Source organism: Mizuhopecten yessoensis, unplaced genomic scaffold (assembly GCF_002113885.1).
Source record: "Mizuhopecten yessoensis strain PY_sf001 unplaced genomic scaffold, ASM211388v2 scaffold11145, whole genome shotgun sequence".
Taxonomy (NCBI): domain Eukaryota; kingdom Metazoa; phylum Mollusca; class Bivalvia; order Pectinida; family Pectinidae; genus Mizuhopecten; species Mizuhopecten yessoensis.
In genome coordinates, this window is record NW_018408902.1 from 3,677,511 (window position 1) to 3,704,811 (window position 27,301).

Below are 27,301 nucleotides of genomic sequence, written 5' to 3' on the forward strand. Positions count from 1 at the left end.
TAGGTCTAAAACTAGCAGTTTAGTACATATTGTGTCATCATCTCAAGAACAATATAAAAATGATTTTTTGAGAACAACACTGTATGAATAATATATAGAATCTACAACAACAACTGGTTACATACAATACGCCTCTTATATTACAGTAGATGATACATTATAATCGTCAAGAAGCGAACCAATTAAAAAGGTTGACATAAAATAATGGTAAGATGAAACGGTAAAATCAAACTTGTTACTTACGCGATTTTATGGTGCTCCTGTTTGAGCTCGTTATTGAGACATGTTTCCCTTCTGAGCCCCAAATATTTGGTTTAGTTGTTAGAGTTACCTCCCCTACAAGGTTGCTGAAGCTGATCAATAGTTGTGTGATGATGCTGCGCCAATATAGAAATATTTTCCGAGACCAGACAGAAAACACACCAAGAGGTATATGTACAGATGAAATAATCGTTGCAATTTCTGTTTAATAATTTATAGAAAGCCTATGAATTTTCTATTGTTTCTTAATTAACACAAGGTCTACTGAAATTTTTATATATTTATTCAGTTATAATAACTGTCATTTATGTTTTTATTATGGCTGTTGATTATCTGCAGTTTGTCAACATCTGCATTAAATATTTTTTATGACAGATAAAGAAAACATGAATGTTACAGTAGGATAGCTTTAAGAGATGAGAATTGCCTATTTATAAGTATTCTTCACTCAATAAAAATATTAAATTACTACCAACACTAGCTGGTTTTGGCTGTTTCAGTCAGCTGACTTCTTCAGCCCTATACTGACCAGGACAGACATATTGATGTTCAGTCACCTGACTAGGGATTATCCCCAAGTCATGTGACTGGACAGAGCTGACATAAGTGTAAGACAGGGTGTGGCATTCTCTGTCTGATGTCAAAGGCAACAATGAAGCCCCATTGATTCCCCTTTGGAACTAGCTGTGATAACCTACGTAGCTTTCTGACGATGAGATTTTTATGAAACATGTGTAGCGGAACTGGACTAGGTCAATCGTTGGCGACCAGGTATCCAAATTGGTAAAGCATCGAGTCTAGAGTTAGGAGGGTCCTGGGTTAGAACTGGGTCTGGCCGTTACATTTTCTTTTTCTCCAGGAGGTATAATAAAAATGAGGAATGACTTCATGTACAGAATCTAATCCAAGGTGTTGAGGCATAAAGATTCATCACTTCCCTTCTTGTATTTGAAACATATTTGTGAGCAGTGAATTTGTACTCCTCCAAATCGGTCACTGTGAACTTGAGCAAGACTATTTTGTTCTATATTTAGCGAGATGTGTGCACCGGAGCCCTGTATTAAACTATTTTAAATAATGTTTATTATTTATGTTTGGTTATACCTCCATTTTACAAGACATTTTGCGACAGCAATCTTGAATGATACAATCGCCAACACTACAGGTTTTGTGTATGTATATGCATTAGATTTGTGGAAATGAACACAACAATCATTTATCAAGAAATTGATTTACTGGTCATGATTACATATTAAAGCATTATGGGTGTTTTTTTTCTCAGTATTACAAAAGTTCTGAACTTTCCATCAATGCAGTTTAAGAAAATTCTAATTATAGAAAAGGTTTCAGATTTAGTCATGGCCTACTATATGTAGCAGCATAATTTAAAGTGTCGAGATCATATGTGTAAGCCTTATACCATATCACATAGAGAAACCTGTGTGCCGGCTGATTAGTTTACAGTTGTCAGGATGGTATTTTGAAGCATATCAACAAACAACAACATTTCTTGGTATTGTCATATACTGTTCATGTGCTATATACCTGCTTTTACAAAAAGAAAAGCATGTTAATAAAACTTCTAAATACCAAAAATCAATGGGAATAAAGCCATCTTTAAGCAGATGTAGAATAATTTCCTTGAGATAAGATATGTCATTATAGAAAGAATAAAAATGTAATCTTTTACCATCTATTAATTTTGATTGCAAAAAGTGTAATAAGTGTGTTATGTTGTCATTCAGGCTTTAAGTTTTATGGTCTTGTACAATGTGTGACTTAAATTAGTACAAACATTTTCTTGTTCTGTCTAGATCTGATAGAAACAGGTGAGGGATACAGGCCCAATGTGCCTCATGTGTGAGACATGAAATGTATTTGCCAAAGAAGATGAGTGTCCTGGAGGCGACTGATCAGCTTTGTCCGGACCAGTTGCTCATGCTGACTGATGATATCAAGGATGGCGTCGTAAAGGTAGAAATATTAAACAAAAGTATTGTAGCCAGGGCTGAACATTTGAACTTTAGTGTAAAGATCTTCCTCTCTAAGTCTGCATGTTAGTATTCCATGTGTACTTTTTTGTCCTAACATTTGAGTATCTACAGGCTAAAACTTTTGACACTGGGCCTGTCTTATATATGTTCAAAGTGAGTGATAAAAATCCTAGAAAATCAAATAAAAAATGACACAAATAACCATGTATACATGCTGAATAATATTTAGCTTTTGAACTTATGACAAATTGCTGAATACTATGCCTTTACTGTATTTTCATTAATTGTATATGGGGCTATGTAATTATTGTACAGTATAACCTGTCTAAATTGGCTACTGTCCAATCCAGATCCCTGTCTAAACCAGCTGTGATTTGTGGTCCCGGCATATTCCCTATATAATCATAGTAGGTAACCTGTATAAACTGGACCCTGTCCATTCCCAAAATCGACGTTGTTTCACAAAAGTTGGCATAGTAATATATGTCAAAACAACCTGTTCATTCTGGTCCTGAAATTTCTCTCGACCAGCTATAATCTAAAGCAAACACATTCTAAACAAATTAGCGCTATCCAATGTTGGGTCGCCCTTCATTTGTATTATATACTGTATACTTTGCAAATAATTAAATGTTGCATTTGATTAATTTCTCTGTTGTTTATGTTGACACATTTGTATACAGATCATATGCAAAACACTGCATTTTTGTATTTTCAAAAAAATGGCATGCTGACCCTGTATAAACTGAACACCTGTGTAAACCGGACAAATAGTTTGTTCCCATTGATATCCAGTTTAGACAGGTTATACTGTATATAAGTAATGTCAATGCAGGTAAACATTAATGCCAATAGATCAAGATCACCATTTTACTTGAACCTTTGATACCTCACCTTCTACCTTTCTTGCTGAAGATCCCAACACCCCCATCTCTTCCCTCTCTCCATGGAGCTTCTAACACTAAAACTCCTTCCTTGTTTTGACATTACCTCAAATCTTCCACTTCTTAATGGAGTTCCTAACACCTCGATTCTTCTGTGACCTCCCCCCAAGTTTCCATAACATCTCCCTGGAGTTCACAACACCCCAAGTCCCCTCTTGCTCCGTTTCTTTCTGGAGATTCTACATTACCCCTAAACGTTCCCTTTCTCCCTGATGTTCCCAACTCCTTTCATTTTCCCTATAGATTATATTAACTGACCTCAAACCTTTCACCCTTGGGTTTCTCTTACCCCTCCAGCTCCATTTTTCTTTAGAGCCTACATCAATTACCGCCTCCTTCTATTCTGATTGGCATGTCTATCTCTTTCACCACTCCTTTAACTTCCCTTGAGCTTCCATCACACTACCTCTGACATTTCCCCTGTAACTTCCATCATCTTTCACCTTCACCCCGGAGATCAGTTCCTTCCCACTTTCTATTAATCTTTTAGCCTTCTTTTCCACCTCCTTATTAAATTCTTGTTCAGCTCACAGGTTCATTGTTTTAGAGATGTATATAAAATTTCAACTTTCAGTACCCTGCCTTGTATCATCATGTTGTGGATGCGTTGTGTCTTCGACCCAAATCTCACAAGGAGGCTGCACAGATCGTCTACATACTCCGTAACTATGGTTACACCGTCAATCACACAGATAAGGTACTTAGAAAGCATCACTCAATCATACTTTTACCAGACAGCATAAGGGTACAGTACTAATATACTTAACAACTTAACTGTTAAATATTCATTTCAGTTTGGTGTTTTCAATAATATTTTGAATGATTTCGTACAGAGTGATACAGTAATACACTAAACATCTTAATTGTAAAATATTCATTTCAGTTTGGTGTTTTCATTAATATTTTGAATAATTTCCTACAGAGTGGTTCCACCCCTCTACTGAGATATATGCAGTCATGTGATTTGGTCGAGGCCGATGTGGTGGAAGCCATGTTGAGATGCAATACTGATGTCTTCATTAGAAATGAGGTAAATTATGTAGAAAAGTTTTCCATGTTTTGTTGTTTGTTTAACTGTCTGTATTCACTGAACCTGATACATGTCATGTAAGTACAGTTTAGATATACGTTTAATGATAATTTTTGTCTCATTTTCTTATATAATCAAAATAACAATACAAAGACAGCATGAAACAATATTCCGTCTTTGCGCATTGCAGAGTTATCTTCTCTTGTGAGCAGGTTTTGATTGTTACGTCACTTGTTTGTGAGAGTAACGTCATCAAATTTTGAGAAAACGACACAAACCAATGACGTAACAATCAATACCTGATCACAAGAGAAGATAACTCTGCAATACGCAAAGACGGAATATCTCCCATCAGACCAAACATAAAACAGCACATTCATGTATTTCGTCGCCTCAAACATAAGCTGCTACCATATTATCTTTACTCTAACCAGAACAATACCAGTGCCTATGAAGAAGCCAGGAAGCCCCATATCACTCTGTCAATCAAGGCGCTGTTTGCTAGGTATATGGTATGTATACAGGTTTCCTTAACCTTGTCGACAGAAAGTCTGACTACTACTAGATTAGACTTCGCACCTGTGTATATATGTGTATATATATGGAATAGAAAAATTATGATGAATGAATTAGAATCAAATTGCTTCTTCTGGTTTATCTATAACTATGATATACAGAAACTTCCTAGATGTCGTCAGCAAATTTTTGTTCTCTGATTTTCACAATTTTTTTGGATAATATATCTGCTTGAAATTTTCTAAGAAACAGAAATATATGTTCTTTTAAGAATTTCAAAGACAACAGATAAGTTGATAATCATATGTTAAAAAGATATATGCCGTTTCAGTTATTTAAAGTTTACCTGTGTTTATGCTGGCATTAATTCATTATTAATTATAGCCTGGGATTTGGAGGGCTATTGCAGCTGACGAAGTACACCAAGTGCGTTTCCTTGTCAACCAGTGGTGCCGCGTGGATGTGGAACAGGTCAGTTACACAAAAAGGGCAGGAGAAGTAGCTCTGTTACAGAAATTACTGGCAATATCTCTCACCTGCTAAACCTGTTTTCAGTGTAATTACACAACAATTTTTTTTTTCAATATACAACATATGATATATATATCTTAATTCTAATGCTCACAAGAAAAGTGTAATGTTATGCAGTCACATCGAAGACAAAATGTTTTGATCCTCCGATTTTCAAAGGTCACTGTTTCAATATGTCAAAAATAAAAGGAAAGGAAACCAGAGGAGTGGTTAAGGCCCTTGGATGTTCCTTAAACAATTTGTGTTGGTTTAGATCATATTGTGATGCAGATAGTAAAAAAGATCTCATACTTGTTCCTGTTTCTAGCTGAGTAAGAGAACTCATGGAAAATCCTTTACTCAGGTGAATTATTGAATCATAGGTTGAATTCATAGCATTATTTTTTTAGGTTTATTAAAAATTGACAAGTGCTGGCTGTAATTAATTTATATATGTAAGTGGTTATCATTGTAATATTTTAGGAAGGTAAGAGCTTGCTGCACCTTGCATTTGATGTAGGAACAGAAAACATCATAGGAATTATCAGCGGAATCCACACCTCCATGGTAAGACTTTCTAAATATCTTTACTCATTCACCCCTGAAATTTCGTAATGAACTATTCCAACTTTTGAATTGGAAGAGTTCAAATGTGTCTTCAGGGATGAATGAATTAATATAATGCATTGAACACTTCAGATCATAACAGAAAGTGATGTTACATGTAAAATCCATCTAGCATATAGAGGTTAATTTTATTATCTGAGTGAATTAAATTTTTGTCTGATGTTGGATTACTTGATCTTAAATTCTGCATGGTGTGAGAATGAATATTTTTTGACGTTTTAAAAAGTGTAATATTTAGGACATGATTGTGTGTGTTTTTTCTCATTATTTTTGCCTGAATGTTGAACTCTAAGCTTGAAATTGTAGAAATGACATTGAGTGAAAATCTTTCTTTTCAATCTCAGAATCGAACAGATATCTCTGATTGTTAGTCCCCAAGACTTGATATACCTGCTATTGATAAATCTTATATAATTTGCCATGTCATTGAAGGCTCTAGCACATGGAGTACTAGCTGGTGATGTAAAGTATGTGGAGAACTTACTGAGCAAGGAAAGGACCATAAATGTTAACCTCAAAAACATGGTGAGTTATCTCCCTTCCTACGTTGGTGAGTTATCTCCCTTTCTACACTTGTGTAATGCAGTAGTTACACAGCTAACTGCAGAAGTCTAAATTACTAACACTATTTCTGTGTCATTAAATGTTAACATTTTGGTAGGAAACATTTTCTGTTTTTCAAATACATGTATATTAGTTTTAAAAAAAAATCTGGGTAAACTTTGGTGCCCATTATAAATGAAACAGAGAAATTAAAAAGACAAATACACAAGGAGGGGGAGTATGTCACAGTAGTGAACATCTTAGTGGTTTGTTACTGACTCAACTGGAAGGAATTTCCAAATATAGTTGCTAAGCAAGTCCAGCATTGAACATGTAGCCTGTAGTCCATAGTAGACTCCTAGCATAGGCAATTAGAAAAGGTTACCTTTGTTTCAGTTTCTTACCATGACGGCACTTAATTAGGTACTTATATATTCAGTTCAGAATCCTGATGCTAAGTGACAATCACCTGTAAAGCTGTTAGGTCTCCCTGTCTAATAACCTGGTCAGGTTACAAGCATTTTCGCTTAAATGCCTCTGTAAGGGAAGAGAATCTGATTTGTTATGTTATGTTGTGAACCATGTGGTCACTTGCTTCTGACTAGATATAGAGAGTATTTCCCTTAAGCTCAATTAGAGGAATAGACTATACATCACTAATTATCTGTAGTGTTGTTTTATATTTCCAGTGGAACAAAATAAAATTCAGTTATAACTCTACACCTTATTCCCACTGCAGGGAGATGGAGGGACGACCCCACTGTACTATGCTGCCCTCCAAAACAACACAGAGATTGTTAGGCTACTGTTATCGATGGGAGCACGAGTACACTGCACCATAACAACGGCGGACAAGGTATGGCTGATGGTCAATGTCTCATACATACATCATTACTAAAATATATTTTTCTGTATTCACAAATACAATTCTTCAATTTTCAGGTACACATTATAATACTGAACAAAAGTGATAATGATATTCAGTTTCCCAGTTATGTTCACCAAAGCTAATACATGTACTGTAAATATACATATTTTCTGTAAATAGCTTTTATTGCATATCTTGCGAGTCTGCCAATTCATCAATGTGCTTATCTGCTAAAATTTGCTAATATGCTAACATTTTATGTCTGCTAAAATAAGTACTCTTACAATAATACAGGCACATATGGTCCAGGTATTTGTATATTTGGCAACGTTGAGTGATTGAGTGATACAGGAATCATGGGCCTTTTGCAACAGACTGCTGCTTTGTTTTTTGTAGACGGACCTGCCCCTGCTGTTTGCTCTGATGTTGGAATACCCACAAGTCCATGCGTCCACTCTCCAACTACTCATTCCACAGACTCCCGTCCACGTGGAGACTCTTCACTACAAGGTGAGCTAAAAATCTGAACAAATTACAATTTCCGTTTTTCCTGATTGCTCTTCATAACATTTAACAAGGATGAGTATATGGGATCAGTCTGTTTGTCTTTGGAAAGGCAATTATCATCAGCTTTCCTTGGACAGTTTTATCACCATCAAGTGGTGCTGTACATGTGTGATGATCCTGCTGAATCTGGGATTTCCTGTCATTAGTCACTTTGTATCTAAAGCAGTTTTCATTTTGTCTGGACAAGTTCATTAATTTTCAGTGTGAGTGTTAGTGAAAAATAGATTTTTTATTAATTTCAAATTACGCTTTCAGGGTAAAAACATCCTATTCCACTGTGTTGACTGTGATATAGACTCATCGGTTGTGGCAGCCATCTTGGATGTGTCATCAGCTGCCATGGTTACCGCTAGGGAGGAGAGTGGGCTAACAGCTAGAGAGTATGCAGAAAAAGAAGGATGCAGTGCTGTTGTAGAGGTCATTGACAAGGTGAGGGGTCAAGGTCATACAAGTTCGGTGAACAATAGGCTGTAAAACATGTTGTAAAAATTTGTGTAATTGAGCACCTATGTTATTTGTGCAGGCCAAAAATTTGAATAAGCTAAAAATAAAATAAAATAATGAAAGACTTTTCAAATCTTCTTTCATGGGCATTTGTTACCGTTGAAATAATTATTGAAAATTCTAATTTGAAATTTTTGAAAATTTTGCCTGCCATGAAAATCAATTACAAAATTTTAGAGTCAAAATAAAACCTGACATAATTGTGTGCCAAAGACTTGCTGTTGTTGCATGACCAGAAATGAAGACTCGCAAGATTTTGGAAGTTTCTTTTAAACCATACATTTGTACTTGATTAAGCATTGACTGTTTATAATAATCAAAATGTACCAAAATCACAAGTCTTTTACTTCTGATACTGAAGCATGAATAATAACCTTGTTACTTTGACAATATGGTATGGCAAATATTCAGTTTTTGTAAAATATATCATACCCCGGCAACAAATTTTGGGGAGGGGGTGTATTGAAATCAATGTGTCTATCTGTTCCTCTCTGTGGACAGATTTTGCCTGCAGCACTGCTAGTTACCTTTTTGACTGATATTTATGAAGCTTTGTACATGTGGTCAGTACTTCTGGGTAGTTGTGGCATACTTGCCAACTCTCCCTATTTAGGAGGGAGACTCTCGATTTTGGACCCTAAAATTGAGCAATTTTTACACAAAGTTGGCAAGTACATGGATGTTGTGGTTGGCAATTAAGATTTGATTCTGATTATTTTTGTAGGGTTTAAACCCCCTCCTCTTATTTCCTTAGTAAATGAATTTTCACAAGAAGCAGTAATATGGGAAGTTTGTGGGATTAAATATTTTTAGCTAAAATAGTATTTGAAATTTGTTGGTTTATTAGAATTTCCTGACATACATTTCATCACAAATGAACTTATTGTATACGAGTTTTACATTACTAGCAATCAGTAGATGTTTTTAACAAAATCAAATGGTAGCAGTATACAGTAGAGGGTTGTGGCCATGGGTGATATTTTTGTTAAATGGCTAACCCCTGTAAAATGATATGTAAAAATAAAACTGTACTAAAATTGGTATAAGCATGATGAAGTGGGCTATGTGAGCTTCACATTTGTAAAAAAAAAAAAGGAGTTTTTTTGGTTCGAGAATAAAATGATGTTGGCCATAATCCGAAAGGGTGCCTACTCATGAAAAGCTAGCTTTACAGGAGGTAAAATTTTAACAACAGCACACGACGCAAAATTGCTTCCTGGGATAGAGCAAGAAAAAAGTTTGAGAATGAAAATGACCTTGACCAACTTTCAAGGTCTCGGGGGTCAAATGTGTCAAACACTTCAAATGACTTCTTCTGAAGAACTAATAATGTATAGAGTCTTCATAGTTGGCTGGTGGTTTCCTGGAATAGAGCTCAACAAAGTTTGAGAATGAAAATGACCTTGACCTACTTCCAAGGTCTCAGGAATCAAATGTGTCAAACACTTCAAATGACTTATTCTGAAGAACTGAAAGGTATAGAATCTTCATATTTGGCTGGTTGCTTCCTTTGATAGAGCCCGACAAAGTGTAAAAGAAGAATGTGACCTTAACCTACTTACAAGGTCACAGGGGTCAAATATGTCTACAAATAAACGACTTCTTCTGAATAATCTTACAGCCAAGTTTTATAAAATTTAGTTGGTAGCTTCCTGGGATGGTGCCTGACAAAGTTTAAAAATGAAAATAACCTAGATCTCCTTATAAGGTCACATGGGTCAAATATGTCAAACAACTTCTTAAGAAGAACCGAAAAGCATAGAATCATATAATAATATTTGAATGGTAGTTTCCACAGATGGAGCCAACAAAGTTTGCGAGTGAAATATTTGTAGTACAGGATAATATTTAATGAGATTATTTTGCTATGACTGCTTAACTATTCTGGTGAGCGATACAGGCCCTCTGGGCCTCTTGTTTTTATAACAGTTTCTATTTGTATCAACAGTTTGTGTATAACTGGTGGACAGACAAGTCCAATGACAAAAACAGGAAATTACTGGCACTTCACAGCTACTACCCGATCCCAACAGTCAGTAAGGTAAATAGTCCTCCCATCACAATATCATCTAATGTTTTGATGACTAATTCTTTTATTCTAGTTTCAGGAAACATTCCATGCAGTCTTTGAAGCTAATTTCTGTGATATTCTTCTGTGTTTTGATGACAAAGGCAACCTAATGATTGGTTTGTTGATACGGGTATTGAAATATAATGCTTTTGTTATCGCTTACAGTACAAATATTTGGTATATCGTAGTGCTGGACATAATAAATGTTGTAGTTACCTTGTCATTCATTTGTCCCACCGGCCATCCATGGACTAGTCTCTAAGTTTCCATTATATTTCCCTGAAACTTGTCCTCAATACTCAGGGGTTATGCTCACTATATAATCTCTGCACCCCTAGAATATTTTGTGACTAAATAGAAGGCTCAGTATGCGCCACCTTGTGTTTGATTCAAGCAGCAGCTTAGCTGTAAAATTGACTGGCTTTTAAATCGGGTGTCGCTCCTCTGCAATCTTCAAAGGACAGGTATCAGCCTAGCGATTGGGCAGGTTTGCTACGTTAGGCTAAATAGCTAGTTACATGCCTCCAGTTTTGCTATGACATATACCAGGGGTGCAGAGAGTGTAAGTGAGCATAACCTCTGGAGTATCGAGGATGTTTGAAACTTGGAAGTCTTTATCCACCATCATAGGTATTGCATACCAAATAATCTTGTTTCCCTTTTAGTACTTAGAGCATTACAGTTTTGTCCCTCATAAGTTTTCATTGAAGTAGGCTTAATTTTGAGATATACCTTCCTATTAAGCATACATGTCACATTTTGTTTTTAAGGAGGGCACACACATACATAATATGTGATGTATTAGGGTATTTTAGTTTTTGGCTTACAGTTTTAGTATTTTTAAGCAAGTGTAGCTACCATTTTTCTGATGGGAAAACTATTTGAACTTTCCAAGTAAATTTATACATGTACATTAAATGAAAAAAAATTTGTCTGGTTTGAAATGTAATTATACTCGGCTACTCTCTCCAGATCCTATCACTGGATGATGTTGGTAACCATGACAACCACCACGGTGAGGTCAGGGAGGAACTGCTTTCTTCTTCCCTCACACAGTACCAGGTAGGTCCATCCTTGAAGCCATCAACAATTGTCTTCTCTAAATTCTTGCTTCAATCTCACAGATATTATAAATGTCACTATGCTGTTAATTAGCTGATTCATAAGTTATTGCATCAAATAAACAGTCACAGATCTGGTGTTTACAGTATCACATATGTAAATTCTGGGGTCAAATATATGTATAATGCTTATGATGACATGTTAATTCTGGGGTCATTATCTATCTGGTGATTACAGTGACACACTTGGTACCTATGCCCATTTTAACTAGCAAAAAAGAACGAATTTCAACAGTCTTCAAAATCATTACTTTTGGACCAATTTTGTCAAACCGGGTAGGTTTGGAAAATAAATTTTACTAGCTTTCAGATGAGACCAACTACGCAAGAATAGGTTATGTAAATTCTAAAGGGTCAAATATATGCATAATGTTTAAGATGATATGTTAATTCTGGGGTCATTATCTATCTGGTGATTACAGCGACACATCTGTAAATTCCACCAAGCCCTGGAACTGGAGGATGAGGAACAGGTCCACAATGACGTCACCTACTTTGGTTGTGACAGTTTCCAAGAGTTCATGTGTGACAGTCGCCCACAGGTATGTTTACGAGTTAGTGTGACAGTCGCCCACAGTTATGTTTACGAGTTAGTGTGACAGTCGCCCACAGGTATGTTTACGAGTTAGGGTGACAGTCGCCCACAGGTATGTTTACGATTTAGAGTGACAGTTGATCACAGGTATGTTAAGGAGTTAAAGTGACAATCACCCACAGGTGTGTTAATGAGATAGTGTAACAGCCACCCACAGTTGTGTTAACAAGTTAGTGAAACAGTCGCCCACAGTTGTGTTAACATGTTAGTGAAACAGTCACTCACAGTTGTGTTAACAAGTTAGTGAAACAGTCGCCCACAGTTGTGTTAACATGTTAGTGAAACAGTCACTCACAGTTGTGTTAACAAGTTAGTGTGACAATCGCCCACAGTTGTGTTAACAAGTTAGTGTGACAGTCGCCCACAGTTATGTTTACGAGTTAGTGTGACAGTCCCCCACAGGTATGTTTACGAGTTAGGGTGACAGTCGCCCACAGGTATGTTTACGCGTTAGAGTGACAGTTGATCACAGGTATGTTAATGAGTTAAAGTGACAATCACCCACAGGTGTGTTAATGAGTTAGTGTAACAGCCACCCGCAGTTGTGTTAACAAGTTAGTGTTACAGCCACCCATAGTGGTGTTAACAAGTTAGTGTGACAGTCCCCCACAGTTATGTTTACGAGTTAGTGTGACAGGCCCCCACAGGGATGTTTACGAGCTAGGGTGACAGTCGCCCACAGGTATGTTTACGAGTTAGGGTGACAGTAGCCCACAGGTATGTTTACGAGTTAGGGTGACAGTCGCCCACAGTTATGTTTACGAGTTAGTGTGACAGTCGCCCACAGTTGTGTTAACAAGTTAGTGAAACAGTTGCCCACAGTTGTGCTAACAAGTTAGTGAAACAGTCACTCACAGTTGTGTTAACAAGTTAGTGTAAAAGTTGTCTACAGTTATGTTAACAAGTTAGTGTAACAGTCATCTTCAGTTGTGTTAACAAGTTAGTGTGACAATCGCCCACAGTTGTGTTAACAAGTTAGTGTAACAGTCGCCCATAGTTGTGTTAACAAATTAGTGTGACAGTCGCCCACAATCGTGTTAACAAGTTAGTGTGACAGTCACCCATAGTTGTGTTAACAAGTCAGTGTGACAGTCGCCCACAGTTGTGTTAACAAATTAGTGTAACAGTCCCCCATAGTTGTGTTAACAAGTCAGTGTGACAGTCGCCCACAGTTTTAACAAGTTAGTGTAACAGCCGCCCACATTTATGTTTATGTGTTAGTGTGACAGTCGCCCACAGTTGTGTTAACAAATTAGTGTAACAGTCGCCCACAGTTGTGTTAACAAGGTAGTGAAACAGTCGCCCACAGTTGTGTTAACAAGCGAGTGTGACAGTCGCCCACAGTTGTGTTAACAAATTAGTGTAACAGTCGCCCACAGTTGTGTTAACAAGTTAGTGTGACAGTCACCCACAGTTGTGTTAACAAGTTAGTGTGACAGTCGCCCACAGTTGTGTTAACAAGTTAGTGAAACAGTCGCCCACAGTTGTGTTAACAAGTTAGTGAAACAGTCACTCACAGTTGTGTTAACAAGTTAGTGTAAAAGTTGTCTACAGTTATGTTAACAAGTTAGTGTAACAGTCGTCTTCAGTTGTGTTAACAAGTTAGTGTGACAATCACCCACAGTTGTGTTAACAAGTTAGTGTAACAGTCGCCCATAGTTGTGTTAACAAATTAGTGTGACAGTCACTCACAATCGTGTTAACAAGTTAGTGTGACAGTCACCAACAGTTGTGTTAACAAGTTAGTGTGACAGTCGCCCACAGTTGTGTTAACAAGTCAGTGTAACAGTCACCCATAGTTGTGTTAACTAGTCAGTGTGACAGTCGCCCACAGTTTTAACAAGCTTGTGTAACAGCCGCCCACATTTATGTTAATGTGTTAGTGTGACAGTCACCAACAGTTGTGTTAACAAGTTAGTGTAACAGTCGCCCACAGTTGTGTTAACAAGTCAGTGTAACAATCACCCATAGTTGTGTTAACAAGTCAGTGTGACAGTCGCCCACAGTTTTAACAAGCTAGTGTAACAGCTGCCCACATTTATGTTAATGTGTTTGTGTGACAGTCGCCCACAGTCATCTTCAGTTGTGTTAACAAGTTAGTGTGACAATCACCCACAGTTGTGTTAACAAGTTAGTGTAACAGTCGCCCATAGTTGGGTTAACAAATTAGTGTGACAGTCACTCACAATCGTGTTAACAAGTTAGTGTGACAGTCACCAACAGTTGTGTTAACAAGTTAGTGTAACAGTAGCCCACAGTTGTGTTAACAAGTCAGTGTAACAGTCGCCCACAGTTGTGTTAACAAGTCAGTGTAAAAGTCACCCATAGTTGTGTTAACAAGTCAGTGTGACAGTCGCCCACAGTTTTAACAAGCTAGTGTAACAGCCGCCCACATTTATGTTAATGTGTTAGTGTGACAGTCACCAACAGTTGTGTTAACAAGTTAGTGTGACAGTCGCCCACAGTTGTGTTAACAAGTCAGTGTAACAATCACCCATAGTTGTGTTAACAAGTCAGTGTGACAGTCGCCCACAGTTTTAACAAGCTTGGGTAACAGCCGCCCACATTTATGTTAATGTGTTAGTGTGACAGTCTCCAACAGTTGTGTTAACAAGTTAGTGTAACAGTCGCCCACAGTTGTGTTAACAAGTTAGTGTAACAGCCACCCACAGTTGTGTTAAAAAGTAAGTGTTACAGCCACCCATAGTTGTGTTAACAAGTCAGTGTGACAGTCGCCCACAGTTTTAACAAGCTAGTGTAACAGCTGCCCACATTTATGTTAATGTGTTTGTGTGACAGTCGCCCACAGTTGTGATAATGACTAAGTGTGACTCTACAGGGGTGTTAAGACAGTGAGAGACAGTACTTAGTTATTTCTGACACACAGTCTTGTAAAGCTACTGTTAACAGATGAAACACCTATGTAAATGTTTAACTAAAACCTTGTTCACCGACAGGGAGAAGGTCAGCCAGCACTACACAAGGTTGTTTTGAGAAGGAATGCTGAGCTTACACAGTTGCTTGCAGAAACTCTTGTCTACAAGCAGGGCTGTCGTCTGGACTCGGTCAGGGACCAGGTATGTCATAATACCACTGTTAGGGATCAGTGTTCATTATATATAGTTATACTCTAAGCAAAATTAAGTTTGGGTACATTGAATTCAGCTTGTCTATCTGTCCTTCGATAAAGTCTTGTCCAAACAACTATTCCTTAACTGAAACATTCATGATGTATACGTTGTGTAATATTTATAAATAACACACATGACATTTTGGTTCTTACTTTTTTTGTCAGTTTTTCAGGACGGCCCTACACTATGATTATGTTTGTTTGGTCAGTTTTTCAGGACAGTCCTACACTATGCCTATGTTTGTTTGGTCAGTTTTTCAGGACGGCCCTACACTATGCCTATGTTTGGTTGGTCAGTTTTTCAGGACGGCCCAACACTATGCCTAGGTTTGGTTGGTCAGTTTTTCAGGACGGCCCTTCACTATGCCTATGTTTGTTTGGTCAGTTTTTCAGGACGGCCCTACACTTTGCCTTGTTTTGTTTGGTCAGTTTTTTTAGGACGGCCCTTCACTATGCCTATGTTTGTTTGGTCAGTTTTTCAGGACGGCCCTACACTATGCCTATGTTTGTTTGGTCAGTTTTTTTAGGACGGCCCTACACTATGCCTATGTTTGTTTGGTCAGTTTTTCAGGACAGCCCTACACTATGATTATGTTTGATTGGTCAGTTTTTCAGGACAGCCCTACACTATGCCTATGCAGTTGAGGACAATAAAGCCATAGTGGACATCCTGGTTGACCATGGAGCCTCCGACTTCTCTATGGACAAGGTACAGTAAGACAACTCTGTACAATCTACATCCTGTCTTTCATTTCCTCGTATTATGATCATAGTCAAATCTTTTACTCCTGCTGCCAACCAGATCTTGTTTGATATTTTCAGCCACTAATGCTTACTCTTTTTTTTCAAATCAATGTGTTTAGACCATAGACAAACGAAGTTCTACAGAACAACTCTGATCAAACCTGTGGTGGCTATATAATGTGGATAATTAATCAGAGGTGCTGTCATCTTGTTTGCTTACCTATGATACACAGTCAAGTCTGTATAAAAGGACCACCCAAGGAAAGACTGAAAGGTGGTCTCTTATTGGAGAGATAGTCTCTTTAGAACAAGTATTTTGAAGTCAAATCTGATAAATTTTATTGTCATTATTTGTAGATCATTGTTACCGTACTGCCATGGTCACTTGATCCCCATTTATGTTTGATATTTTCATTTGAGTTGTTTGTTACCTCAGGATGGCCGTTCACCTTTAGCCTTCAAGGATCGTCGTGAGCTGGCGGAGATGAGGGACCTACTACATTATCAGCTGATCCAGGTACACGACTACCTATACATACTGATAGAATCAGAAAACTTATCTGTTCACCATTGAGATTCATTATCAAATGAAATATTCCAGATTGATAATAATGACTCTCCACCTTATGAACTTTACACTGGCAAATTCTTATCTGTCCTCAAGCATATCATATAATGCCAACCTTTTTTTCTTCCCTCCTCTGTTCCATCTCTCTCATATTATGTCTCAACTGATTTTTACAGGATTTTGACCAGCCTGAGCCAGACCCCTGGTCATCTCCCTTGCCTATCCCAATCATTGGATACATCAGGAACTGTGGCCATGCTCAACATGCTTCCAACAGCCTGACCCGCAAACTAAATCAATCAGATGGCCGCCGCCAAGTGTCTGCTGCCATCCTAGAAAAAACCTCGACTCAAAACAGAAAAATGTTTGCAATCAAAGACCAAGGCCAAGCTGATCAGCATCTAGTCTTACAGTCAAAGCCAGCAACCGATTCTCAGACTGCCAAATTCTTCAATGTTTCTGAAAACAAATTTGATTCATCTGCAAATTCCAGTCGCATGACATTTTCTGACTTTGAATTGGAGTATTGCAATGATGGTGATTACATTGTTGAACCAGACAGGTCTGAGACTCGATATGATAAAGTGGAATCTAGATATGTGATAGATGATGATGATGATGATGATGATGATGATATAGACTTGTCATCAGATGATGAGTTTTTGGATGATGAAGAAGAACTGGTCGAGGAGGAGTCGAGAAGACAAGGACATATATGCATAATACTTTAAAATGTTTAGATCTACAGTTCAACTGAGCTGAATCCGTCCATCGAATTCTCAAAAACTGGCTGGTACAACATCAGTAGGACAAATGTATCACAGCTGGTTCAGCTGTTAAAGCTATCGGGCTCAAAGAGAAGCTTTATGAGACAATTTGGGAGAAAACTTTTCTTTATGTAACAGCTTCAATGTTGTATTATGTATGACCTAGGCATAAAGATAAATTTTGCTCCAAAAGAGACACAAAGACGAGGGAAACACCAATGCAAAGGGGTCAAGTGTCTTGTTTTCCATTGAAATTGACAATATCTTCCTTATCCATAAATACTTATACAAATGCGACAGATGCAATTCTGGTTACGCTGTGCACAAGTCTAAATGTCTGGGCTCTATGGAGATAAAAACAACCCTGGCTAGCTGCCTACAATTTTGAACATTTTTTTATCCATTGCACTACAGTGCACTACAGTGCACTAGTAACACGGCACAAAGTGCCAATCAGTGTACTGTGATACAACCACTATACAAGGGTGCCTTGTACAGTGGGTTGTACTCCAGTGTACTGATCTGATAGACACATCCGTACTGTGGCTGTACTAAGGTGTACTGGTCAACACTTTTGCACAGTGGTTGTACTAAGGTGTACTGGTAAGCACTAATGCACAGTGGTTGTACTAAGGTGTACTGGTAAGCACTATTGCACAGTGGTTGTACTAAGGTGTACTGGTAAGCACTATTGCACAGTGCTTGTACCACAGTATAAACACATCAGTTTGTGGTCATTTGTCAAATTTATTATGCTATATTACATATAACTGTGATTTTCAGATCTTAAGTTTAATCTGTAAAATTTGTTGTTACAGTAATGTACATCATATATATTATTCGGAATTACTTATAAAAGTATATATATATATAAATAGTAGTAGTACAAGTCTCCACTTACCGGTAACTATTGGCATCAGTTTCACATACGCTCAAATTAAGTATTCCTCAACTTAAATGTTTTCCTTAGAAAAGCGATATTGAAGTACAGAAATGCTTTGCTGAAGTTAAGGACATTTCACAAGTTAAGAAGCATACATTAAACTGGGGTCCGATATATTTAAGGATGCCTTCCTGTCCATATTTAATATATTGAAGCATTATATTATCATGCTTGTTATGAATTTAAAATGTCTAAATAAATACAGAGGGCAATCTCATCATTTTTATATGAACTGTACCAGGGCCATTTGATTGTCCGTGTGGATACTTGACAAGTTAACTTCGACATTTATGCGATAGGTTGTAACTACATATGTATAGGATTTGCCTGTTGCCCAATTCCTTTTGTATGCAAGACCTATACAATTAAATATTCTGAAATGAAATGAAAATTTCTGTGATATGTTTAAGTTACATGTAATTTGTTGTACAATAAAAGAAAATTGATGCATGTAACCTTTATATTATCAAATGTACATACTTGCAAACTCTCCCAATTTAGGAAGGAGACTCCCGATTTTGGACCCTAAAATTGAGCACTTTCAACCAGTGAATTTGCTAAACTATTCCTATATTCTAACATCTAATGATTTCATCTGAAAGAACAGCTCAAAAGATGCCATTTAAAAGTGTTGTTATTTCCCTAGGGTGTACATACACACATTTTATTTATGCTTTTAATTCTGAGCATGCATAATCTCCCCAATGGAAATTTCAAAAAGTTGGCAAGTTTGAATGTATCACCTGAATAGTGTGACAGTTGGAAATACAACAGCTAGCACTTTATGTAATGGACTTGTGTTCAGTGCAAAACTTTTTTTATTCCGGTACTTCAGTGTTCGATTTTTTATCACGGCTGGTGTTTATGGAAAGTTAAAACTTCTGAAACACTGGATAATTAAGCATGTCAGGACTAAATATTACTATGGTTAGGCTTGTTTGGTGATAGCTAACTAACTTAACCACAATAGATTCAATCCCGATATGTTCTTTGAACATATTTTAAGTACTGGTACTATAAAGTACTGAAAAAAGTACTGAAATATTCCACTGAAAATCCATTGTCGAAGTGTGATCATTCCAATTTTTAGGCATGCTTACATTGCCATGGATAACCTACTAAATTAGATTGACAATTGAAAAAGGAAACATTTCTAAGTTTTAGTGATTCCAATGAAGTAGAAATTGAAATGCAATATTTTCAACAGTAGAAATATTGCTGAAAATTAGTGGGATATCATCTTTTAAAATCTCTTAATATCAGGCACAGGGAAACAAAACAATTTTATGTTCAGCTGTTTGAATTCAAACATCTACTGATACTAACAACACTAAATTTGTTAAATATAAAACAATATATTCACTGATATATATATATATACTGAATACACTTTGTTATAGATGGGAGTATGTGCAATTTCTTGTTTGTGTAATAAAATCGTTTCTAAATATCGAGTAGTTTGTTCATTTTCTGTACTGTTTTAGTATATATTTTTTTATTTTTTTCCAAAGATAAAACTTTTTAAAGGATCATGAACAACTTACTTAACTGTACCGATTGACTGTTGACCTATGGAACATACAGCAGCTGTATTTACATGCATGCACACACTTTCCATACCTGTCAAATCTCCCTAATATTAATGTATTGAAAACATAAATGAACAGAAAGTTGAAAGAATATTGATCATGGTATTAATAGACCTTCGTTTCAGTAACTTATATCAATAACATTTAATGTTAACTATATAGAATTATAAAAAAAAAGTTTTGTTTTGATACTAAATGTAATTTTATTTCGTAAGTTACCAGACTCTGTTAAGTCTGACATGTGATACATGACACAGATTGGCATCCTACAACAACAAAATCGTCCTTATAGCACTTTATAATAAGTCAACAGAGCAGCACTGTAGCTCTGTGAGATGAATACTTGAATGACAATGTCAACTGTGAAAACGTGAACAAGTCTGTCAAAACCTTTATCATTATCAATAGCATATGGCAGACTTTTAAATAGATGATGACTATCACTGTCTCAAGATGAATGTCACACATTGATAGAACACTTGAAACTGTCCCTCTGGAGGCTTCCATCACTGAGAAGATTACACGACTACGATAACATAGAGGAAGGTCATCGCCGGGACTGCTTCTTCTCCTCCTGGAACTTGTAGTGAATTTCTGCTGTGTCTGTCTGTGATATAAACTCCCAGCCAGTCTCCTTCATATGATACACTGAAAAATACACGAATAAGTAATTACAGACTATGTTAATGAATATATTAAACCACTCAGACAAGTAAAAAAATAAAATTCCAGAATCATTGCAGTCAGTACTTCAAAATGTACAAAATTTACATACAATGTAACAGTATTCACAGCAAAGGTACAAAGTATTCTACTACAACTGTTTCCTCTATATCACCAACTATTTTACATAAAACTTTGATATGATCTTTGAACATGGAATTTCTCAGATTTAGGGCCTTTCCTTGGCCTTGCTTTATAGGGCTAAAGCAGCTTTGTAGGTTAGTTTGACTGTTTTCACATGTGGCAGAATGGTAACATATATGAAGTAATTAACCAAAGCAAGACTGTAATACTTCAGTGCTACTATCATACGCAGACAGCATATCAATATAGAGGATAGACAAAATATGTCAAACAAGGGTTGGGTTTTGTGAACTAAGGATGATGGTGAACCCATATGTGAAATCTGATAAATATCCCTCTAATACTTTATGAGAAATAGCGCCAACAAACTTTCATTCTCAAATTCAAGATGGCTTGCTGTCACCATCTGATGAGTTTCCTCCAGTACATTCTGAGAAATAGTGCTAAAAAACTTTTAACTTTCAAATTCAGGATGGCTGCCTGTCTGCCATTTTGGTTTTTTAATCAGTCCCAAAAAACGATATGCATAACTAGGGATCATGGGGAACCTTCATGTGAAATTTGAGAAAGATCCCTCCAGCACTTTCTGAGAAATAGCGCTAATAAGAATTGTTTAAGGACAGACGGACAACAGACCACGGATGCAAGGTGATTTGAATAGCTTACCATCTGATGATGGTGTGGGCTAAAACGTGAAGCATGTATGTATGTATTAAAAGCGAGCTGACTTACAGTTGACCACTCCTCCACTGTAGGCATCACGGTGAGTGGCGTGGTAGATTGCTCGACGACCCAGGTCTATGGCCTCCGGCACGGTTAGGTCCCAGGCATAGCCAGAGTCTATCACACCGTAGGCGTAAGTTGCGCCAGAGCCAACGGAGAAAATGTTGTTTGTCAGTCTGGTCCCATCACTGTCTACGTAGTACAACCCTGGGCCCTGTCAACAAATGTTTTAGTTGATACATAAGTACATACATATATATATATAACACAAATATTCTAATAATTTATATGTTCTCAGTTTCGTGAAGATGTTTAACTTGAAGGATGCTCCAATTTTATATTCATAGATTTATTTCCTCAAATGTCAAATTAAAAAGATTTGCATTAACTGAAAGAAACAAAAATCTTGACTTAAAACTGTGAAGGAATTACAGAAAATCTGAGTCCATTGCAAATCATAGCCAGCCAATACATAGCATGTATCTCTTGCATTTGTCTCTGCATGTACCACTACTACAGTGGGCCTGATAACTAGACGAGACTCAACACAATTGTTTGTGGTTGTACATGTATTACCATAAATTCTGTTTAACAGAAGTGGAAAGCACAACACTGACAAAAGTATCATCTAATATTTTCTTTTTCTACAAAACATCACCAGACAATATCTGCACCAACATCCAAGTAATCTTCTACCTAAATTTCAGTGTCCAGGGTACACTTGACTTACCTTCTTGTCCCAGCCACAGATCATTGTGCCCTGGAAAGGAACAAATCAATCATAAGTAGCGTTGTTATCTCTGGGATCTCGAGATCATTAACAATGTCACATGTTGCTATTTATACTATTAATTTGTATTTTTCTTATAACTTTTAACTTATAATTTAAGAAAACTTGCACCAAAGTTTTTAGGATCTTCTCATACACCAATAACTCTTATTTCATTGAAATATTGCGTTAAATCTAATCCTCTAAAACTTTTACGAATACATTTGTGTAACAGGTATTTAAATGTTCACATCCATACATAAAGGGCACAATTGTATACAAGGTCGTATCATCAATTTACCCATGAACAATCTGATCACCAGGTACTATGGAACTACACAAGGCCATGTTGATTTACCATAAACAACCCCATTCCAATGTTATAGTGTATAGACTTACCATAGATAATCCCATTCCCTTGTAATTGTATACAATATTTGCCAACATTTTGGATGCTGCTGCAACGGAAATTCTTTCTTTGTTTCTGAGTTCGTAGATTCTGAAATACAATCATTGAATACATTTTATAATCGCTCCTCACTGTCGGTATGCAAGAATGCAGAGTACTCTATTTTTTATTTAATTATTTATTATGTACATCATAAATAAAAGGTCTTTATTTATCACCCAATAACCTGACTAAAATAGAAAATTCAAAAACTTTAAAAAAAAAACACCTGATCATTTGTTTTAAATCCATCAACCATATAACCACAGTAAACAATAATACTCAGTAACATAAACAAAGTTCACCATGAAACATTCACCTATTGGTGAACCTGAATGGTTTTCTGGCTTCTGTTTATTTCTTATACTTAATGTTCAAAACTTTATACATGCTTGACTGAAATTGGGTTCTAACTTAAAATGTAGCCAAGTTTTAAGATGCTACGTGTGATTATTAGGTAGGGGAAACTGGAGCATTATATAACACTGTGTGTACCTGCACTGTTTGGCGAGGTACCTCTCCCAGTAGGAACAGTCAGCAGCACCCCCAGCCATAGTTCCCAGCAGGTATGGATTGATTTCAATCACCTTCTTCACTGTCTGGGATGCTGCAAAGAGAAAAGTTCAATAACACTATTCTGATGATTAGCAATCACATAGTCGACAATGACTATAATTTTCGACAAGTTCATTTCACTCATAGGACAACAAGACACTTCTCATGAGAATTACTGGATGGATACAAGTCAGTCTGCGATATGACCTAGCAGTATAACACATGCCATACAACCCCTATGAGCACATCCTTGATACTCCAGGAGTTGTGCTTACTTTCGCTCTCTGCACTCTGGAATATATGTCATAGCAAAATCGAAAGGCACACAGGCTATTTCATTGGAGTCAGGTAAAAAAGCACTGAATAATCGCAAGGCTAATACCTGTCCTTTGAAGATTACAGAAGAGCGACACCGATTTCAAGCCAGTCAATTTTACCCTAACGGGACCGCGAGAATCTTTTGATGTACATCAAAGGATCAAACTAGTCTTTTTGTCTCATTAACAAGGTGGCACACACTGAGCCTTTGGTTTTGCTATGACATGTTCCAGGGGTGCAGAGAGCGAAACTCCTGGAGTATGGAGGATGGAGGATGTAGCGAGCACAGACAGGGATATAATGTCAGTTACTTACCGATATAGGAACCCGCAGTAGCTCGTGAATCCACAGCCACAATGACACCATGTTGGAATTTGAATGCAAGGGTAGTGGTTCCATGATGGAATTGGATTTTTACATCACTTTTTGGATCAGTAAAAGCTCTCAAGTTTTCAACCGGCTGAAAATTAATCAAAGAAATGTTAGCTATGCAGAACCACAAGTTTGTCAAGTTGTCTTTCTTTTGAGTAGAATTTTTCACTTTTTCACACTGGGTACTTATAATCCTTCTCATTATTTGAAAGCAAGTATCACAAAAGATCTATAATGAAGTATGTTTGTAAATCAAACATTACATATTTCCTTTATTAGCATTGAATAATTAGAAGTGACTTTGTACATGATATCAAAATTAAACATACAGATAAATCCTGATAAATCCATGTTTAATTATAGATATGTGTTAATTTGGATTATTTAGACTCTCTACCAGGATTCAAACAGTTAGAGAGAAATTCCTTCTAGTCAAGGCAACACAGTAGCAACACTTCATTACTTTTAGCTGGTATAATTATAATGTACACAAATAGCAGATCTGGATTGGGTAAATTATGAAAATATTAAACCAGTCAATCTCAACAACTCAAGTTTGTCAACTAAAGATTAGAAAAGGTCTACAGTTTATGTATTATACAATATTTAATTACAAGGTATGGAATACATATGCCTTGCAGCAGCAGGGATTTTCTGATTGTTGAAGCCAATGGCTGAGAGTGCCTGCTACATTGCATTACAACTACATCTGTCAATCACTAATGTGATATTTTGCAGACATCTAAATGTGAAACATAATAGTAAAGAAAACAAATACGTGTGGTATATGTGTGCACTACATGTGTAGCGGGACTGAACTGAGTCAACCGTCAGCGACCAGGTAGCTCAATTGGTAGAGCATCTAGAGTCAGGATGATCTTGGGTTCGAACCCCGTTCTGGCTGTGCATTTCTCTATCTCCTGTTACAGCGGTGCATGTGACCAACATTTGTTTCAAGCACTGGGTGAACACCTGGAAAGGGGATACCTGAACATGGGTTGTAAATAGTTGTGTCTTCGGGAAGAAGACTTAGAAAAAGGAGGAATGAACGATCAACCCCAGTCTGGCTGTGCATTTTTTTATCTCCTGTTACATGTATATATAACGTCGTCCTGTAAACTTTTTCTCCCCCTGACAGTGGCCAAATGTACTGGCAAGTAAAAAGGATAGAGAGACAGGGATCAATCAGAATCTAGACTTGATTTACTACCATTTAATGGATAGTTTCCCCTACAGAAGAGAATTCACCTGGTCTTTGAAATTCCCCCTGTGTGATTCAAAATTCCCCTATTTCAACAAGAAAATAGTGTATTTTCTTCAAAATATTTCCCCTTTATATATATATATGTTTTCTTTAAAGTTCAATAGTTAAAATGCATAAACTGCATATGTACAATTTCTTCACATTGTTACTCAAATGGGTATCTGTTACCCAAATGGGTTTCTGTTACCCAAATGCAGGATTATTACCGCTAGGATCTTGACTTCAGATCTGATGGTACTGAGCAGCTAGCTATAGACAGGCCAGAGTGAGGCTTGTCAAATCATTACAAATTAAAAGGCGACCATGATCCTAAGTACAATAAAAAAAAAAGCTACCAGCCCCACTTCCCCCTTATTACATCACAACACCATAGGTTCAAACTCCACGACACCACCAAGAGTGCCACAACACCATCTGTAACATTGGGTCCTCCTTAAATGCGTGTTATAGCCTTATGAAAAACATATCTTCTGATGTCGCTCACTTCAACGGCTTTTTTGGCGGTAAAGTCTGAAGACGCTTCACGATCTGCAGAGTTCAACGCCGCCGATCTTAAAAATCATTTGTTCATATATCTCGATGAAATTTGGAGTATAGGCTATATAAATAAAAGTCTTATTAATAACATATCCTCTGATGTCGCTTACTTTAGTAAGAATGTTTAAAGATATTGTCTGGCGACGCTTTCTTAACTTACAGGGGAATACACACATGTGCCATGCCGCCGATCGTAAAAATTCAATTCATCATAACTCGGTCAATTTGTCAAATATCCAATTGAAATTTGGTACAGAGGTGTATTATAGTCATATTAACAACATATCTTCTGATGTCGCTTACTTTATTCAGTATTTTTAAATATTTTGTCTGGCGACGCTTGTTGTCACTTGAAGACGCTTGATGTCGGTTGAAGACGCTTTTAACGGTGACCGGTAACATGAAAGAGTGTATCTGTATGCAGTACAAGTAAAAGATGGGACATCTAAAATTGTCTCTGCCGATGGCCTTGTGAAAAGAGATTTTTCATTGGGCCTACAAGGCACAGGGGTTCGTTTTTTATACCTCGACACCCTCAATTGGTATAAGGTTTTAGAATGTGTTTATTATTAATCGAAAGTATTCCGAAACCGAGCCCCTGTGCTACAAGGCTGGACTTCTGCTGTCTCATTCCAGCCGGAATGAGACAGCAGAATTACACAGGTCCAGCAGTCGTGCCGATTCACGAAAACAAACAGATATACATATTCTTACGTCAAAATTGGTCGGCAGTGTGAAGTTGTTAGAAGCTGTCAAAGCATCATCTACTAAACGAGATGAGTCCGAGCTGTCTCCACACAGTAATGTGTTCTGAAGTGGTTGGAACTTGAATCCACAAACATCAGCAAGCGCCATGATTATTGGTGTTATAGTCCCGCAGCGAATTTATTTCATTATTTTATTGCATCTTTTAATTTCAGTGTATCGTCAGAACATCTTTAAATATTTATGATTAATATTGCAAACATTTGTACGTATTTAGATCAGATTTAAATATTTATGCATCGCGAAAAAGAAAATAGTTATTTCTAATGAACGGAGCACTGTAACTGTCGGAGAGAATTATCCGGAATTTTAATAGCGCTTCGAATGACCACAGTAACTATATTGTCGATTTCTTTTATGCTCCTCACACCAGAGACGTTTACAATATATATTTACCTTTACCTTTACCTCTTCTTCGACACCGTTGTTAGCTAAATTGCTAATATAGGCGCATCTTGGTTTGGTAACATACTGTTAACCGGTTGTGTAGCATAAAAACTAGCATAAAACTTGGACGGTATATTTTTCCAACAGATGTTTAATCTAGATTTAAAACAGTTAAGAGAAGGGGCTTCTACTACTGAATTGGGAAGGGAATTCCAAGAATCCACCACTCTTCTGCTAAAAACATTTTGAGTGACCCTGGTCCTGCTCTGTTTTTTGAATAGTTATTTGTTGTTACCCCTTGTTGTTGTTAGTGTGAATGTGAATAGTTTATCTTTATCAAGAATGTCGATGTTGTTTATTATTTTGTAAACTTCTACTAGGTCATTTCGTTTTCTTCTGTATTCCAGTGTAGGTAAACCTAGTCTTAGTATTCTTGAATTGTAAGAAAGGTGTTTTAAAGATTG

At 36.8% G+C, this 27,301-nt stretch overlaps 2 protein-coding genes across 2 annotated transcripts; one reads left to right on the plus strand and one right to left on the minus strand.

The window, feature by feature from the left end:
- The first annotated feature begins 207 nt into the window (after positions 1-207).
- LOC110466814 lies at positions 208-18,879 on the plus strand. Its single transcript, XM_021523574.1, has 18 exons — positions 208-429; positions 2,076-2,235; positions 3,774-3,896; positions 4,122-4,229; positions 4,664-4,741; positions 5,130-5,216; positions 5,739-5,822; positions 6,315-6,407; positions 7,165-7,281; positions 7,690-7,803; positions 8,116-8,289; positions 10,313-10,405; positions 11,408-11,497; positions 11,979-12,098; positions 15,109-15,228; positions 15,889-15,990; positions 16,462-16,542; positions 16,770-18,879. The coding sequence occupies exons 2-18, from the start codon at positions 2,134-2,136 to the stop codon at positions 17,322-17,324; spliced, it is 2,241 nt and encodes a 746-aa protein (XP_021379249.1). The 5' UTR covers positions 208-429; positions 2,076-2,133; the 3' UTR covers positions 17,325-18,879.
- Positions 18,880-20,070: 1,191 nt separating this feature from the next.
- Positions 20,071-26,564, minus strand: LOC110466860 (proteasome subunit beta type-5-like). Its single transcript, XM_021523655.1, has 7 exons — positions 26,400-26,564; positions 23,828-23,972; positions 23,135-23,246; positions 22,591-22,690; positions 22,153-22,182; positions 21,432-21,636; positions 20,071-20,540 (listed from the first exon to the last, which is right to left on the minus strand). The coding sequence occupies exons 1-7, from the start codon at positions 26,538-26,540 to the stop codon at positions 20,440-20,442; spliced, it is 834 nt and encodes a 277-aa protein (XP_021379330.1). The 5' UTR covers positions 26,541-26,564; the 3' UTR covers positions 20,071-20,439.
- Positions 26,565-27,301: the final 737 nt, after the last annotated feature.